Source organism: Salvia hispanica, chromosome 3 (genome assembly GCF_029641045.1).
Source record: "Salvia hispanica isolate PSC_SH4W2 chromosome 3, Shi_PSC_v1, whole genome shotgun sequence".
NCBI lineage: Eukaryota > Viridiplantae > Streptophyta > Magnoliopsida > Lamiales > Lamiaceae > Salvia > Salvia hispanica.
In genome coordinates, this window is record NC_142694.1 from 26,124,468 (window position 1) to 26,140,965 (window position 16,498).

General features: G+C 36.7%; 2 protein-coding genes across 2 annotated transcripts; both read right to left on the minus strand.

Moving 5' to 3' along the window:
- Positions 1–1,593: 1,593 nt before the first annotated feature.
- On the minus strand, positions 1,594–2,317 carry LOC125209671 (uncharacterized). The gene has a single exon (XM_048109259.2). It carries the CDS (start codon positions 2,200–2,202, stop codon positions 1,711–1,713), a length of 492 nt encoding a protein of 163 aa, XP_047965216.1. The 5' UTR covers positions 2,203–2,317; the 3' UTR covers positions 1,594–1,710.
- A 472-nt stretch (positions 2,318–2,789) lies between these two features.
- Positions 2,790–6,165, minus strand: LOC125212963 (ammonium transporter 3 member 1-like). Its single transcript, XM_048113277.2, has 3 exons — positions 5,482–6,165; positions 4,789–5,074; positions 2,790–3,514 (listed from the first exon to the last, which is right to left on the minus strand). The coding sequence occupies exons 1-3, from the start codon at positions 6,139–6,141 to the stop codon at positions 2,991–2,993; spliced, it is 1,470 nt and encodes a 489-aa protein (XP_047969234.1). The 5' UTR covers positions 6,142–6,165; the 3' UTR covers positions 2,790–2,990.
- Between the last annotated feature and the right edge of the window lie 10,333 nt (positions 6,166–16,498).

The window sequence follows — 16,498 nt, forward strand, 5'->3', positions numbered from 1 at the left end:
AAGTATAAAGTGAATAAAATAGAGAGAATAAAGTAAGAGAGGGTAAAGTAAGAAAGATAAAAAAGTTACTCCATATAAGGAAATGACTCAACTATAAAGAAACTTCCCGAAATAGTAAAATGACTCAACTATAGTGAAACTGATGGAGTATTTCTATTTGTTAATTAGGAAAAAAAAAACGTGTGTAGCTTTTTAACTAATCAATAACATGTGTACATACTAATATGGGCCAGCCCACTAATTAATTACCAACCAAGTATTAATAGAATAAAATTAGGTTATTTTCTATCTTCTTCTCCCAGCAGTTGGAACAGTGCCCGTAAGTTTTTGTTTTTGTGTATTTTTCCTTCTCTCTCTTCCCCTCTTTCTTCCCTTTTCTTTCTTACTTTGATAAATATAAAATGATTTGTACTTGAATGTAATAAAATAAAATCTGAAAAGTTTTTTGTATAGTTTTAATGCAAACATAAAGATAGGTATTTTTTCTTCGAAAACCTATAATGGGATTGATTTTATGTTGGAGATGGTCTTATTCATAAAAATAGTGTAACCAATGGTTGAATCACGATGACCTTATCATAAACACAAGCGAGGTTGGAAAATACCACAAAGCTATAGGGCGTCAACTGTCTTTCTCGACAAAAGTTCGTATTCGAATGCGTATATAAACCATAAAGCAAGTCGATGCTTAGGGCTTTTGTTCACATTCTTTGATGTGGGAAGCCAAGAAACAAAGGTTTATTATAGTTGTGGATCCCACATTAAATGACTAGATATTATCCCATATCTGTCCATATCTAATAAAGTGGACATGCACCTCAAAAGGATAATGAAAGAGAATGAATTCCAATTCATTCAAAGTGTATTCATTTTCTTCTTTAAAATGATTTCTTTAATTTTCAATTGAGTGAGCAGAGTTATGATTAAATAACTTCAGACTTTGTAATTCACAGCGATGAATTATACTCCCTTCGTCCCACATAATTTTATCCAGTATTCCATTTTAGTCCGTCTCGCATAATTTTACTCATTTCATTTTTACCATTTTTGATAGTGGACCCCATATTTCACTAACTCATTCCTACTCACATTTTATTATAAAACCAATACTTTAAAAGTAGGATACACATCCCACCAATATTTCACTATCTCATTCCTACTCACATTTTATTATAAAACCAATACTTTAAAAGTAGGACTCACATCCCATCAATTTTTTCAACTAACTTTCTATTACATTTCTTAAAACCCGTGCTAAGTCAAACTGTGTAAAATTATGTGGGACGGAGGGAGCAACAGCCACGACCAAAAACTTGTTTCGATGACCTACTCAAGAGTAATCGGCGATTTAAGTTCAATCGTAGAATGATCATGCATCTGAAACGATAAAGAGGATGCCGTAAACCACCGTTTGGATGGGTTAAATTAGATTTTTGTAGGTAAAAGTGTCGAGAAGACGTGAAATAATGTATTAAAAAAAAACATAATTCAATCTCCAAAATTATGTTCTGGATTCGTTAGTGATTAAATGTTCCTCAAGCAAATGTGTTTTAAGCAAATTGTGTTAATAATTGCATGAACAACAAAAGGATATATAGGTTGGTAGATTGAAGCTAACCTACCTGATAACACAATATTTGGTGGATTTTCAAAATTTCCAACATTCAATGTTTGTGTATGTATACGCAACATTGAATTGTGGTGAATTAATTACCTGTATTCTATGATGGAATCCATGGCCTCCGAGAAGGATCCAGCCTGTTTCTCGACGACGTGGACATCCCAGAGGAGCTTGTTCCCCGAATTGGGGAGGTGCGGCACGTCGTGCGTCACGATGTTCCTCCACGGCGGCAGCCCGCCCTTAGGGCGCAGGAAGTTGCCGCAGCACGAGCGGAGCTTCACCTGCATCCCGTCGCGCAGGGGCTCCCACTCGATCGCCGGATCCGACGGCGGCGACATCGTCTGCACCGCCTTCCTCGCCGTCGTCCCCGGGAGGAGCGGGATGTTTGAGGCCGTCAAATACGTTCCGAAACAGCTCCGCAGACGGATGGCGTCGCGATATTCGACCAATTCGACTGTCCACACCGATTGCGGGCGCTGGTATTCGCCTTGGATCACGCTCTCCACGTCCTCATCCGCGGTTAGGTATTTGTCGCGGTAGCTCACCATCCTGATCGATTTTGCCTTCCGGAATATATCCATTTCTTCAGATCTGGAACAAAACGGGGCCTCAAATTAATTAATCCAATCCAATCCAATAGAGAAGAAGTTGGGATAAAATGTGGTTCTTCTTCTTGGGCTCCGCCGCTTCAACGGAGGAAAGCCAAACCTTATGCTTCAAGAATTGGATATCTATTTATGGAGGTATTTATTAAATTAAACCGGTTTCCATTTTCGTTATAACTCCTTAACCATTTATTAAATTGAAACTAATGCCGAATACGTTTCCCCACAAATTTTTTTATTCGCATGTGTATGCCATCAATCGTTAACTTTTTAAATTTTAATTTTGTAACTCCATTTTAACTCTCCTATCCTTCATGGGGATTAGGAAAGTTTGTAGCGTTACTCCTATAATTTAATTTTAAGGTACCATGAGCTACCCCTACTTGTAACTTATGTTTTCTTATTTTATACTAATACAAACTGTATTTCCCGAAAAAGGTAAAATGAAATTTATGTTTTCCAATCGTATAAGCAAAGATAAACTTAATGTTACATCTCAAGTTAATTAAAAGTAGTTTAAAAAGGATATTTGTAGACAGATAAAGTTGGTCCATTTCTATTAAACAAACCAAACTCAAACCTCTTAAATTTTGCTCCACTATAATTTGATATTTGAGGCTGAAGTATAAAATGGATACAATTCAATTCAATTAAAGAACGGATTAACAATTCTGTAAAAAAAAATCCTATGGCATAAATATGACCGAAGAAACGAAAAGGTTCATATACACACATGAAGCAAAGCATAAGTATAGACCTCTTTGTCAAACCACCTGCGTAGCTCCGCTAGACGCCTTGTGCGGCGGCGTGAGATCATCCGACGTGCCACTGTGCTTGGTGTTGTCGTACTTCTCCCCGTCGCCCCACAAAGCGTAGGCCTCCTCCCCGTGCACGGCGTCGTCGCCAATGAGCAGCTCCTCCTCGGGCATGCGCAACGGGATGATGAGGCCGATCGCGACGCAGATAATGGAGGTGACGACGATGTTCCAGCCGATGATGAACGCGCCTCCAACGATCTGCTTGAGGATCTGGACGCCGCCGACCCCGCCGTAGACGCCGCCACGGGAGTTGGTGACGGGCAAGAAGAGGGAGCAGAGGACGGGCTCGGCGAAGAGGCCGGTGAGGATGCCGCCGAGGTAGCCGGCAACGGCGTGGGTGTGGAAGACGCCGAGGGTGTCGTCGATGGACTGGAGGAGCCACCACTTCTTGTGGACAACCATCATTGTGAACCACGGCACGCTGCCGGAGAGCACTCCCATCACTATGGCTGCCCACCCTTGAACAAGCCCTGTAAATGTAGCACAATTTATAAGACACTGCCTTTAGTAACATTCATGTTTTTCATTTTTACAAGTTTTTATCCCCATTCTCACCTAGAAATAATCACTCTTTCTTTTAGTTGCTTTCAAAATTTTACTAAATTTACTTTATACTCCCTCTGTCCCCTAATATGTGTCCCACTTTGACCTGACATAGGTTTTAAAAAGTTTAACAAAAAGTCAGGTGAAACAATTAATGGAATGTGAATCCTATTTTTATACATATTAGTTTTATAATAATATTTGAGTAGAAATGATTTAGCTGAATATGGTCTACTACCAAAAGTGATAAAAATAAAATGGGACAATTAATATTCGACAAACCAAAATGGAAAACTGGGACACATAATGAGAGACCGAGGGAGTAACTCATTATTGTCCCCAAAGTCTCTAGTTTAAGAGACGGGTGGAGTATTTAGATTATATTTGGTATTTTTCTCAAAATCATATTTCTCTTAATTTAATTGTTCCATTTGTTTTTAACACAAAATGTAACGTGGTCTAACTTTTTTCAAAGAAATTAAGAGAAATATGGTTTTTGTATTGTGTTTTTGTCATGAATTGGGTCAATGTTTAAATTTTTGTTTCTTCAAAATATATCTCGTAATTCGAACTAATCCCAGTTCGAAGATTTTCTAATTAACCAAATTGCATTAATTAACTAACTAATCCTAGTCAATGAAACTCAAAGTGCATTATTTAACCACTAATTTAAGTCAATGGAATTTGTCTTTTACACCACCTTCATTTGATAAATCGATCAGCAAACTTAGATTAATCAGTATATATCTTATCATGCCATGCACGTCGTTACTTAATTAGTCGAAATCAAATAAGAAAGGTAAAGCTCTTTTCGAACAGGCACGGTCAAGGCCCAAGTATCTAGATGCTTCCCTAAACAACTTGCTGAATAGTCCCCGCACGGATGGTGTTGTTGACTATCTTTTTTCATTCCGTTTGGCTTGGGTGAAAACTAACCCCTTCTCACTGATCTGATATAAGGATAAGGGCAGCACAACTAAGGAACAAGGAAGCTTGGCTGAGCAAAGAAGTCAAGGAATGAAGCAAAAATGATCTACCAGTGGGAAGAACCAGGGAATTATACATATTTACCTTAAATTCAACTTAAATTACTTCGAAAGAGAAATTCCTATTTTTTATTTATCATCGGACACTAGTACTATCAGAAATATTTTTTTTAAATAACAAAAGAAGATTATACTATTAAAAAGAAATGGTATACCTGCACCCGGAGTGATGCAAACAAGGCCAGTGATCATCCCCTGAACTGCGCCGATGACGGAGGGCTTCCCGAAGAAGATGACGTCTAGCCACGTCCAGACAAGGAGGCTGGTGGCGGCGCAGATGTTGGTGTTGATCACCGCCATCGACGAGTCTATGTTGGCGCTGTAGGGCCCACCGCCGTTGAACCCCGACCACCCCATCCACAGCATCCCTGCCCCCGCCAGCATTAATAGCACATTGTTTGGGGGAAATCTCTCTCTATCAATCTTCGTTCTAGGGCCTACCTGCACCACCAAATCCCATTTCATTAACAATTTCTTTCAACAAACAAGTCATTAACTAAACCTTAAACACTCACACATAAGTATTCATTGACTTGATAAACTTCGCAATTCATACAAGTCCACGTAAAATAAAGGGAAATTGAATGTAAAATTATAAAGTTTGATCAGATTTTGGTCTGTCCAAAACTTCTTAAAATATGAATGACAAATAACGAAATTTCAAAAATTCGCAATTACTCTTACCAAATTATTCAGGCAAATTGATGCTAAGTTGGCGCACAATAGTGTCACAAACGTCTATTAACATGCCGACATGGATAGTTAAACGACTTTACTATGAGACTGAGAAACTTAATTTTATAGGTAATTAATCCTAAAATAAAAATAAATAGATAGAGAGGAGTGACCCAAAAAGCAGCGGTGATGCCGGCGACACCGGAAGAGAGGTGGATGACATATCCACCGGAGTAATCCATGACACCCCAGTGGTAGAGAAAGCCTCCACCCCAGAGGCTGAAAGCTCCTACGGTGTAGGAGAAGGTGAGCCAGAGCGGGACGAACATCATCCACGCTCTGATGTTCATCCTCCCTAGCAACGACCCCGCCACCAGAATAAGAGTGATGGCAGCAAACACGCCCTGGTACCACACAAGCGACGCCATCGGGTAGAAGGGCGTCGCCATGGCGGTCTCCACTGTGCCATTGCGGTAGTAGTGCTGGGTGGCGGGCAGGCTGGCCTGGCCTATAAGGAACTTCTGTCCCAGGGCGGGGCCAGCCTTGCCCCAGAAGGGGAGGAGCTCCTCCCCGAAGGACATCTTGTAGGCCCACACCACCCAGCATATAACCACCGCCGCGAAGGCGTATAGGGCCATGAATGCGGAGTTGACGGCCCATTTCTTTTTAACGATGCTGCCGTACAGGATTACTAAGCCCGGCACGCTCTGCAGCCCGACAAGGGTGGCTGCGGTCATCTGCCATGCGTTGTCGCCTTTGTTCAGCCAATCGGGCACAGCGGCGCTGGTGTAAGCTTGGTAGGCTAGCGGCACGGCGGAGGCGTTCACGGCCATCACAATTGTTTTGTCACGGTACAATTTTTTTCGTTGACTGCTTATGGAATTTATAGGGACTTATTTATGGTAATCGGACATTTTATGTCGCCCCATTGAGTCTCGACTAATTTAATGAATCAAATACAACTTGTAAATCTATACAGGTATAGTCATTTCTTTTAATAAATGCAACACATAAAACACGGAAGATCATTGTAAGAATACACAAAATTCATTATTAGTAGTTTGTTTTTAGTTTATTGGTAACATTTTATGTGCAATATGTTTCATACTGATCATAATAGATACTAGATAGAGTGAATTTTATTGGGTCGTGAATTTATCTTTCCTTGAAATGAAAATGAGGAATAAGAAATAACAATTTTTTCATTTTAGAAAATGACTAGGTAACGTCTCTTACTATCATCTAACATTTACATGATCGTTAATGCTGTCTTTTGTGTTTGTTTCTTTTTATTACCACTATTTAATTATTACCTTAAACGTTTACTTCATACAATTGACAGATGTATCTGAGCTGGGGTATATTTTATTAGTAATATTTTATATGTTTGATGTCGCATGAATCTGTACATATGATTCCCCTGAGCTGGAAGTTAAGGTTTCTAAGGAATGGTATCTGGAAGTTGACAAAACGCAGAAGCTCAAAATATCAACTGGAATTAATTTAATATTATTGAGATATTCATATCCTACTTTAAAAGATACTCCCTCTGTCCCATTAGAAATGAAACGTTTGCTTTTTCACACATGTTTTAAAAAAATAATAATAAATAGTTAAAGTGGAGAAAAAATAAAGTAAAAAATAAAATAATATAAAGGGGACTCTCCTCTACATTATTCTCTCTCTTACTTTATTTTTTCACCACTTTAGTTATTTATTATAATTTTTCCAAAACAAGTGCGCAAAAGTAAACGTTGCATTTTTAATGGGACGGAGGGAGTATAAAACAAAAAAGATTATTTTAAATAACTTTTTAATAGTAAATTAATTTTGTGATATAATCTCACTAATATTTATCCAAGATGCTTGTATATGTGATTGAATTTATTTTTAATAACATAAAACAACGTGCTTATGTGATGATTTGCCATGTTAAATGTAATTTTGATATGTGAGAGAGAGGGGATAAATAATTGGGCTAAACTAGCGGCCCAATTAACAATAATGGATTGGGTTTAGAGGCCCAGCCTGAAACTAGCGGCCCATTCATCGCTTATGAAGTTTCATGCCTGGTTGATCCATTGTCAAATGAGTTATGTTCTTATTCGAGATGAAAAATTATCGAAAGTATTGTGAGATGGTTGAAGCTTCAAATTCAGATATTGATTTTAAGACTATGAAAAATATGATCACCATATAACATATTGATGATGTTTCCAAACTAACGAGGCCGTTTGGTTTATAAATAGATAGCATCATTAACTCATTGGCGGTGACATACGTCTGTATATGATTCCTCGGCTTCTATATTACTCAGCCCAAATTTTTTTTCTTGGATTAATCAAATTAAAACAAATTCATTTTTTGGTTTTTCCGATTGGTTCTAAAATTGCAAGATAAAACATAGCTCAACTAAATTTCATGATTTCGCCAGTATACTAGTATTAAAATACTGAGTATAAATTAGAACTTTGACATTTCTAACTGAGAAATAATTTTACGCAATTTTTAGTGAAAGTGTATTAGTGATGCAACTATTTTGTCCAATCAATTCCGATTTTACTTTTTGTCCAATCAATTCCATAATTTTCTTTTTGACATAGAAAGATGTAGTATGAACTAATATCTTACTCATTTCATTTACTTTTGCTGATACAGCCTTATCAAAGTTAATTTACATAAGTAGCCGTAGGCATCTCGATTGACTGTTAGAACTAAAGAAAAGCTTGACCTCATTTTTTAAAATAAGAAAAAGTTGGATGTAACCAACTATAAAGTAGAAAATACATTCATGTAGCATTAAATGATGAGCCCTTCAAAGTTGAGTAAGAATAGTTGACTACAAAAGTGACAGGGCAATTATTTGTGTCACAAACCAAGCACCAAACATTTTGAAATTAGCATTCATATTATTGAATGAAGTCAGTATCACATATGTTGGACCCCTAATTCAGCCCTTTTTGCATATCACAGTCAAAAATCAATCAATCGCTTTCTACGTCTCTTACCATTTTGAAGCTTTCGTTTTCCATCACTGCAATTTTCTTATTCTCCTAACTTTATTTGACTAAGGAATCAAATACGGAGTATCTTTTGTCTACATAGGTCATACTTTTAGACATTAATTTTATAATAAAATATCAGTGAGATAAAGTTGGTGGAATGCGGATTTATTATCAAAAGTTGAAAAAAGCAAATGAAAAATTTATTGATAGATTGACGAAAATGGCAAAATAAAAAGTTTATTGTTGGACGAAGGGAGTATTATTCTCCATTTTGTGTGTTTTTATAAATTCAATTTACTTGTGAGAGCCTAAGAACATTGGCGGATTAGAGGGGAGGGGTGTTCCGCCTTCTCCCGGCCGTTCGGAGAGCCTAAATATCCCTTAGGGTCGAGCCAAAAATAGCATATTCGCGCCCTCCATACATAAAAAAAAAATCCATTTTCTATAAATGCCATATTAAATCAAGTAGCTTAGTAGTTGAGTTCAATTTATATTACTTCTTATTACCAAAACAAACCCTTAAAATAATTTATAAATCAATATTTTTAGTAGTTTGCATATATTATTTTGTTACAGTGGAGTACTTAATTTATGCAATTTATATTGCATATTATTATATGAATATCAAAACAAGTATTTCAAATATTTATGAGATATAAATGTTTACTTATTGTATCAATATTATTTTTATATGTAGTATTACTTAATTTATTATTAAAAATTGTATTGAATTATATTTAGTTTCATCCCCTTTGTATTTGGGTTCTGGATCCACCATTGCCTAAAGATAATGAAACCTAGTAATTAGTAAGAAGTATTTGCTTACGTAATTTCGTGAATGATATGTAGCTCGTATGAGAGGATGATTGGTCTAAATTCCAACGACCAGTAACCATGGTGAATTTTTCGCAGTTAATAATTTGAAAATTCAAAACCCTTCTTATTGCATGATCGCGATCTTCTCAAAAATGGAAACTTTTGATTAATGAAGAAAGAAAGAATTAAGGCATCCGCAATGGTGCGGACGATGCGACGGACGATGCATCGTCCGCCACTGCAGCATCGCGGACGATGGTTAACCCATCGTCCGCGCCCGATATATCATCTGCGGACGATGCGCGGAGGATACCCCATCGTCCGTCGCATCGTCCGCCACTGTGGACGACGCGGACGATGCGACGCGTTTCCGTTTTTTTTTTATTATTCAATTTTCAAAAACTATATATACCTCTCATTTTCACTTCATTTTTCACTCTCAAGTTCACACTATATTTTCTACATTTCAAGCAAAATGGATTCTGGAGATTACCCAAATCCGAATAGTCCGATGTTCGGTGGAGCACGATGGCCGGGTACAGAACCCGACGAATACCGGCCATTCGACACCAACACCGAGTACGATCCCGACTTCAACACCGACTCGTACGGGCTGTCCGACATGGAGCCTTCTCCCCACCGCTCTGATGCAGGCGACCAAACCGGCTCAAAGAGAAGGCATCCAGCGGATGATCGATGGCCTTAGCCGGAGGTTGGGACTACTCTAGACGAGCCGATGGGGCGTTTTTTTAAATTTCTTAGTTTGTAACTTTTTTTTAAAATTTCTTATTTTGTAACTTTTTTTTAATTAAGTAAATGTAGGATTTGCCTTAATTGTGTTGTTTTTATTTTTTTATTTTGCTTGATAAATTTGTATAAATTATATAAATACAAAATAGAAGCAATATGCTTAGGGCGTCGCTTAGGACAGGCTATAGTCCGCCCCACTGTAGGTGGAATGAGAGGAGGATAAAATGCTGATGTGGCGGTGCATAGGGCGTCACTTAGGGTGTCCCACCGTGGATGCCCTATGTAACAAGAAAATCGATTAGCTATATCTCTTTTAAGGTATGAGTAAATCTTTAGGATTTGAAGGGAAATAAAACAAAGTTCCTCTATGAAAAAAAAAAAGATATGATTATTTAATTGCAGGAGGTACAATAATGATTTGTTAATTTCGTGATTTTGACTCTTATGTTTCTTTTTGTCCCGTTTTGATTGAAGCCTAATTTGAAAAAAAAAAATGAAGAGCTGACAAGTGAAATCAACATTTTTGGATTAAGCTTTCCACATGTCATTTCATCTAACTTCAAACAAATTAACTGTTTAAATTAATACTAAACGAAATAGAACTATATGTAGAAAGTCACGTATTCAAAGTTCTTTATTGCCTTGTGTAGCTCGATCTTATGTTTACAGTCACATGTAACGGTGTCGCAAACAAGAGAATAACAACAAAAGTATAATATCATAAAGTATTTAAGATTAACGAAAAATATAAGTATTAACTTTCAATAATTACATAAAATAACTGCAACAATATAATCCGAATTCCCAATATTTTCATGTGTTCACGGTTACGACGCTCAGCTTCACTCAACGTCGAAAAATCCTCGAAAGTGGTGGACTTGTACATCTTAAGCATGATCGTGTCACCTACGTACTTCATGTTGAGATCCGATTCGGCGGTAGGGTCCAAGTCATTGAATCGTTGGGATCCCATCCTATTGCATAGGGTGCAGGCCACGAAAGATGCCTGATCACTTGGTTTCATTCCGTCTTATAGAGGAATGAAATAGAAAGTACTCCCTCCGTCCCCTAGAAATAGTTCATTTGGGATCGGCACGGGTTTTAATGTGTAATTAATAAAGTAAGAGAAAATGAGAAAAAACAGTTGAAATTGTGTAGTAGATTGTGGGACCCCATAAATGATAAAGGAAGAAAAAGGAGAAAAAAGTTTTCATAAATGGATATGGACTATTTCTATGGGACGGACGAAAAAGGAAATATGACCTATTTCTATAGGACGGAGAGAGTATTAAAAAGAGCGACTGTATTTTGAAGTTGAAAGGAAATATATTTATAGATGAAATTAGAATATTAAAATCATAAAAAATACTCCCTCCATCCCACTTTAGGAGTCCGGTTAAGTTTGGCATGAGTTTTAAGAAATGTAAAGAAAAGTTGGTGAAAATAGATAGTGGAATGTGGGTCCTACTTTTTTATATTAGTTTTATAATAAAATGTGAGTGGAAAAATGTTAGTAAAATGTAGGGTCTAATACCATTTATGGAATATTTCAACCGGGACTCCTAAAGTGGGACACTCAAAAATGGTAAATTGGGACTCCTAAAATGGGGTGGAGGGAGTATTGAAAAGCAGCGGTCGCCATAAGACCCACAATAGTAACGTGGGAACCACCGCTAGCGGGGCTCGAAATGGGGTCGCTGTCTCGACTTCGGTGCTGCAATAGAACCATGCCAGTGGCAGCTCTCTATTGCTGATGCTTAATGCAAATATTTGCCTTTCCCTCATGTTAATAACAGTTAGGTATCTATTTTGATAATATGTCATGTAATACAAATACTAGTAGTATCACTTAAGACCAACATTTGTGATTCGAAATCGGAATAAAATAATCCACATTTGGAACAATATAAACATATGAATATAAAGTATAAACCTCGGCAATTTTCATTTTATCAAGGCCTAAGCGGAAGAACGTAACGCTCACGTCGACTGCCCACTTTGGCGGGTGTGCCTCTTATTTCTCACACACAATATGCTTAAACTTTTTGCAATTTGATAATAAATTAACTACTTATAGATTTTTTGTAGGAGTTGTGCTATTGATACTTGTGATTGATCTCTTATGTTATGTGTAGTTTCCATGTTATTTAAGAAAGTGGGGACACTTCCAACATTGTCTTAAAAAAAATATAAGGGCCATATTATTGAATTCAAAATATATATTGCAAAAAGTCTTAAACTAAAGTTGCATGGACCTCGCCAAATTGAAAAATACTACTATAAAATATCATAATTCATAACAATATCAAGTTGCATAAATAAGCCGGCTTGCTTGAATGAGTTTGAATTTGATTGTGTTCATGGGAGAAGCAATGACAAATTATATTTTTGTCTCACTGACTTAACATTAATGGAATAGTGCGTGTAAAATAATCAGAAAAATATAATATGATAAGTCATAGTATAGATACAAGACAAGTTAACACATTACTGAACTAATTTAATTCGTGACAAGTTGCAGAATTGTAATATTAATATAACAATTTTTCCACATCAAACGGCTTATCTATTTTATGATATAATTATTGAATTTGTTTGGAACGTAATACAGCAACGACTTGCTTTGTTTGTTTTATGTTGAGGGCCATAACCACGTAGGCAAGGAAGTAGGTTAGCAACCAACCTATATAGAATATAGAATATAGTAAATGCTTTTCTCAATTAAATCAAATTTTGAGATATTTCTGTTTTGTATACCAATATTTATGTGGAATTCGGATGAACGTTGAAGTTTGCATTTGTTAATTTACTATGATAATACATATAGTAGTGGAGGCAACAAATATGACCATATTAATTAGATTGTTACTTTTCTATGTAGTAGTAATAAATGAATTTGGGGCAAAGGAAACGAACTTATTTGGACTCTATAGTTTACTCTTTCTACAGTACTCCATTATAAATTTATAATAGCCGGTTGCGTGTAAGACTTTTTTTAATCGTATCTATCTCCTCTCAAAGTATAATGATCACGATTTGTGTTATTGTGACAATATTAATTTAATTAACCTTCCATGAAGTAACAAGTCATACATTTCTGACGCAGTTTTACCAAATCTCCCCAGTCCCAACTCCCAACCATGGTTGGTTAATTAATTGGTTCAGTTTGCTGACCAATAATAAGATTAAAAATGTTTTATTTGCACTAAAGTACAAATTTTCTCAAATACACATTAATAAATACAAATTAAATTACTGGAAATTACAAGTAGCTTCTTGAATGTAGATACTTGTGCGGAGACCAAGGTAATCTTCATAATATTTTATGACTTACTCCATCCATGTTAAAATATGCCAAATTACAGGAAAGATTACGAAGTTTGGTTAATTTATGGTCATTCCATAATTTCTAAATATAGTCAACTATACAAGTTATAATTCTATTTTTTTTTTAATTTTCCAATTGATTTAGATTCGTGGGGAAAATATGTAGTATTATACTTGAAAGCCAAAATATTTTAGCCTAAATACTTTAGGGCAGTGATAAAATGCAAATTCATACAAACTCCAAACTTTTCAATACATTGTCAACATAATGTCAACACAATGTCAACATAGTGTAAAATTTTAAGATTTTGATGTCAACACAATTTCAATACAATGTCAATACAAATATCAACACAGTGTCAACCGTTGACACTGTGTTGATATTTTCTATTGCTATTATTTTATAATCTGTTGACATGTTTTAACAGTACAGATCATAATTTGAAGTTTGTACTGTATTTAAAATTTGCATTTGATTACATTCCAAATACTTTATTAGTATATTATTTTTTATACTACTAAAACTAATGAATTTTACGAGTGATATATAAATTTGTAGATTTTGGTTTCCACCTCATACACAATTTCCTCTAGCTAACAAGAAATGAGACAATTAAAAAATTATTAAAATAATTAACTCGTTTTGAAAATTACAAAATTATTCAGATTTAAATTAATAAAAACACGTGGAAGAATTCCTTATAAGGCCTTGATTGAGAACCAAATCATTAGAACAGCAAATCTTGAAAGTCCACACACCTCCCATCCCATGTGCGGCTACACGATATTCAATTCCTACCTCAATTCTCCTTTGACTCATAAATCTAGTGCAATTATAGCATACTAATGTCATAATGTGTGGCCAACTTCAATCATTCATAACATATACGAAAATATCATAACTAAGAGCACTCCCAATGGAGTTCCCTTATTTCTCCCTTATTTCTCCCTAACTCCTGCCACATCAGCGCCACATCAGCATCACATTTTATCCCCAGTTTTTAGCCAACCCCTACAATGGTTTCTCCCTTATTTCTCCCTTATTTCTCCCTAACTCAACATTTCATTTTTACATCATCACTAATTTAATTGTTTTATTTTTATATATAATAAAGCTAGCTTATTTAATTTATAAAGATAAATCAAATAAATAGTAATAAAGTTCGTTGTATTAAACACGGGTACACATTACAACGAAGAAAATTAAAAAAAAAAAAAGTACACGAATGGAAATAAAAAATCAAAAAAAAAATTCAAAGAAAAAAAAATTCAAGGGCGGTGGGCGCGGTTTCTATTTGCCCACAATTCTTCGATGATATCGTGTTGTAGTGCTTGATGGGCCTCCTTCTGGTGTATGTCCATGAACGCCTGGAACCGTTCATGTTCGTTGTGCGGTACACCCTGGCGGGCGGACTCGGTTGAGACACCGTGACTCGATGATGCAACACTTGGGTCGTTGGTGACGTCGAGGACGCCTTCGTGTTCATCTTCGATGATCATGTTATGCATGATGATGCACGCATACATGATATCGGCAATATCCCCCTGGTAGAAAAAGCGCGTCGGACCCTTTACCAGTGCAAATCGCGATTGGAGCACCCCAAATGCCCTCTCCACATCCTTGCGCGCAGACTCTTGCGCTCGGGCAAAATACCTTCTTCTATCTCCGAGTGGGCATCTGATCGTCTTCAGAAACACGGGCCATTGCGGATAGATGCCGTCAGCCAGGTAGTACCCCATGTTATGCACATTGCCATTGGCCGTGAATTCGATGGAGGGGCCTAATCCGTTGATCCGCTCGTTGAAAAGGGGCGAGGAATTGAGAACATTTAGGTCGTTGTTCGACCCGGCTATACCAAAATAAGCATGCCAAATCCAAAGCCGTTGGTCGGCAACGGCTTCAAGAATGATGGTGGGATGCGTACCTTTGTAGCCGGTAGTAAACTGGCCTCGCCACGCGGTTGGGCAGTTCTTCCACTGCCAGTGCATACAGTCGATGCTGCCGAGCATCCCCGGAAAGCCGTGGGTCCTCCAGTGCCAATCCAGTAGGAACTGGCAGTCAGCTGCGTCCGGCGAGCGAAGGTAGTGCTCCCCAAATATCTCTCGCACGCCCTGACAGAAATTCTTCAGGCACTCGTTGCCAGTCGTCTCGCCGCATTGCAGATACTCATCGAACATGCCGGCGATCGCTCGGCGATAATCCGGCGATAAATCGCCACTCGGCGAAGCAACGGTAACATTATCGCCGAATTATCGCCGACTTCGCCACAATGGCCGGCGATAATTCGGCGATAATCGGCGATTTATCGCCGAGAATTCGCCACCTCCATTGGGAGTGCTCTAAGAAGGATCACTTACTTATCAATATTACGATATTAATCCATTCGTACATTTATAAAGCCAAAATCATGCACCCAATTTGGTATAGGACAAATAATACCCTAGTTACCATATTTGAGTTACTTATTCATATATTTTTGTTAGTATTTCAGTTGATTCATTATTTGTAAATTTTTGGTCTACTATATATCATTAATCATTATCAATACCCAAAAGGATGGTAAAATAATCTCAGTAATCCCATTAAATCGAAAACTTTGCATTTCTAATTTATGTATTTCCATTAAAATGGCTTGTATGAATACCTTTTTAAGTGACATCCAACATCCAAATTTCTTAAAAACTGTCTACTAAATTATTTTGTTAACAGCCTTCTGAAAATTAAAATGAATAAACAATCAATTGATATTGATTGGAATTCACTTCCGCTCACATGCTTAAGCTAAACACAATTTAGATTGAAATTCACACCCACTCACATGCTTAAGCTAAGTATAATTCACAATCACTCACATGTTTAATCACAAAACCTACAACTTCAAACTTTAATAAATTGGAATCTTATCTTATCATTTAGACAATACTGACTTCATTATCATATCAAATTTAAAATATCATCACTCTAGGAGGAACTATGTAGGAGGAAAAATATTAGCAATTGATTAGATCTTTCCATTTGGTCAGACAAATTAAAAACTCATTAATTTGCCCTATGCGATTGGCAATTTTATCGGTCCTATTGCAAGCCAACCGCCGATGAAACTGCTGACGAACCCGCCTTATGCATCAGGCGCGCCGATCATCGTTGGATTTCACGGGCGTTATTGCAGCGCCTTCGGAAGATAAAACCGCCGATCTCTTAATGATTTTAATATTATTATTATTATTATTATTATTATTATTATTATTATTATTATTATTATTATTATTTATTTTTCTACTATTTTCATTC